Below are 1,109 nucleotides of genomic sequence, written 5' to 3' on the forward strand. Positions count from 1 at the left end.
TCACAATTTAAAAAAAAAATGCATGCTTACCTCGATGAATCACAGACAGCTTACTATGTAGATGTTCTAATGCCTTAACAATCTGCAGGAGAAACAAAAGAAAATTTATTCACCCATCACTGGAAGAAAATGAAATGTTAAGTATATCCAGGTTTATTAGCCTTGGTGTAAGGCCACAGAGTGGGCTATTTTCCTAAAGAGTAGCCCTATCAAAGAAAATGCATAGGAAGTTACACAAAAATGGATGAATGAATAATACATAGATGGGTAAAGGGATGGATAGGACCCCATCTGCTGGAGAGACTATATCTTATAGTAGAGGCAATGCCCACCTCATCTCTCTTGTTGTTCATTTGGCCTCAAGATTTTTTTTGGGGGGGTGAACAAAGACACAGGTCATTTGAGCAGCTTCTACACATGCAATTGAATAACGCTGAATATATTCTTCACACTGTGCAACCTTGGCATCCATCTCCAAACTGTTCCACCACCAGTGACTCAAACTCACTGCCCCCTGAGCTTTTCATCTCACCTTTTGAGTTGCTGTTGTCAATCACAGAGATAATTTCTTAAAAGGCAGACAAGTATGTCAAGGCAGACACACTTTATTTATTAAGATAAATGATTTTTTGGTTCAAAGAAGACTTCGAGGAATAGTTTTGGTTGAAATTTTAAGGATTACCTCAGGGCAATAGTTTCTAGAGTTCACCCAGCCTCAATGACTCCAGAAAGTCTGGATTCCAGGAGTATTTGAAATTCTCTTCTGCATTCTTTCCCCTTCTGAATGGGATTCTAGCCTCAAGCATTTTTTTCCTCTACCCAGGCAAACTTCAATAGCCACTAAGGTAGCACTCTTTCTTTCCATTTCTTCCTTCTATGCCCATCAGCCTCAAGGAAAAAACTAAAAATGCTACAAACGAAAATGGAAGTAAACATTTCAGAATACAGACACCACAGACGGGGTCATTCCAGATGAGCACACTGCTTGGAAGGCATTGAACTTAAGAGTTCACCAAACCAAGTCAGTCAGTGGTAGACTCATCTACACAGTGCATCCACTGATACACTCATACACCCAACAGACATGTATTAGATGGTAGCTGTGGTCT

General features: G+C 39.9%; 1 protein-coding gene across 1 annotated transcript in view; it reads right to left on the minus strand.

The window, feature by feature from the left end:
* MAP2K6 (mitogen-activated protein kinase kinase 6) overlaps positions 1 to 1,109 on the minus strand; it is a 97,273-nt gene that overhangs the window by 25,492 nt on the left and 70,672 nt on the right. Inside the window, exon 6 of the mRNA XM_042783537.1 lies at positions 31 to 82. Within this exon, the coding sequence (XP_042639471.1) occupies positions 31 to 82 (52 nt within the window). The remainder of the gene's footprint in view (positions 1 to 30; positions 83 to 1,109) is intronic.

This window comes from Orycteropus afer, unplaced genomic scaffold (assembly GCF_000298275.1).
Source record: "Orycteropus afer afer isolate SDZICR_OR568_19922 unplaced genomic scaffold, OryAfe1.0 scaffold00018, whole genome shotgun sequence".
Lineage (NCBI taxonomy): Eukaryota > Metazoa > Chordata > Mammalia > Tubulidentata > Orycteropodidae > Orycteropus > Orycteropus afer.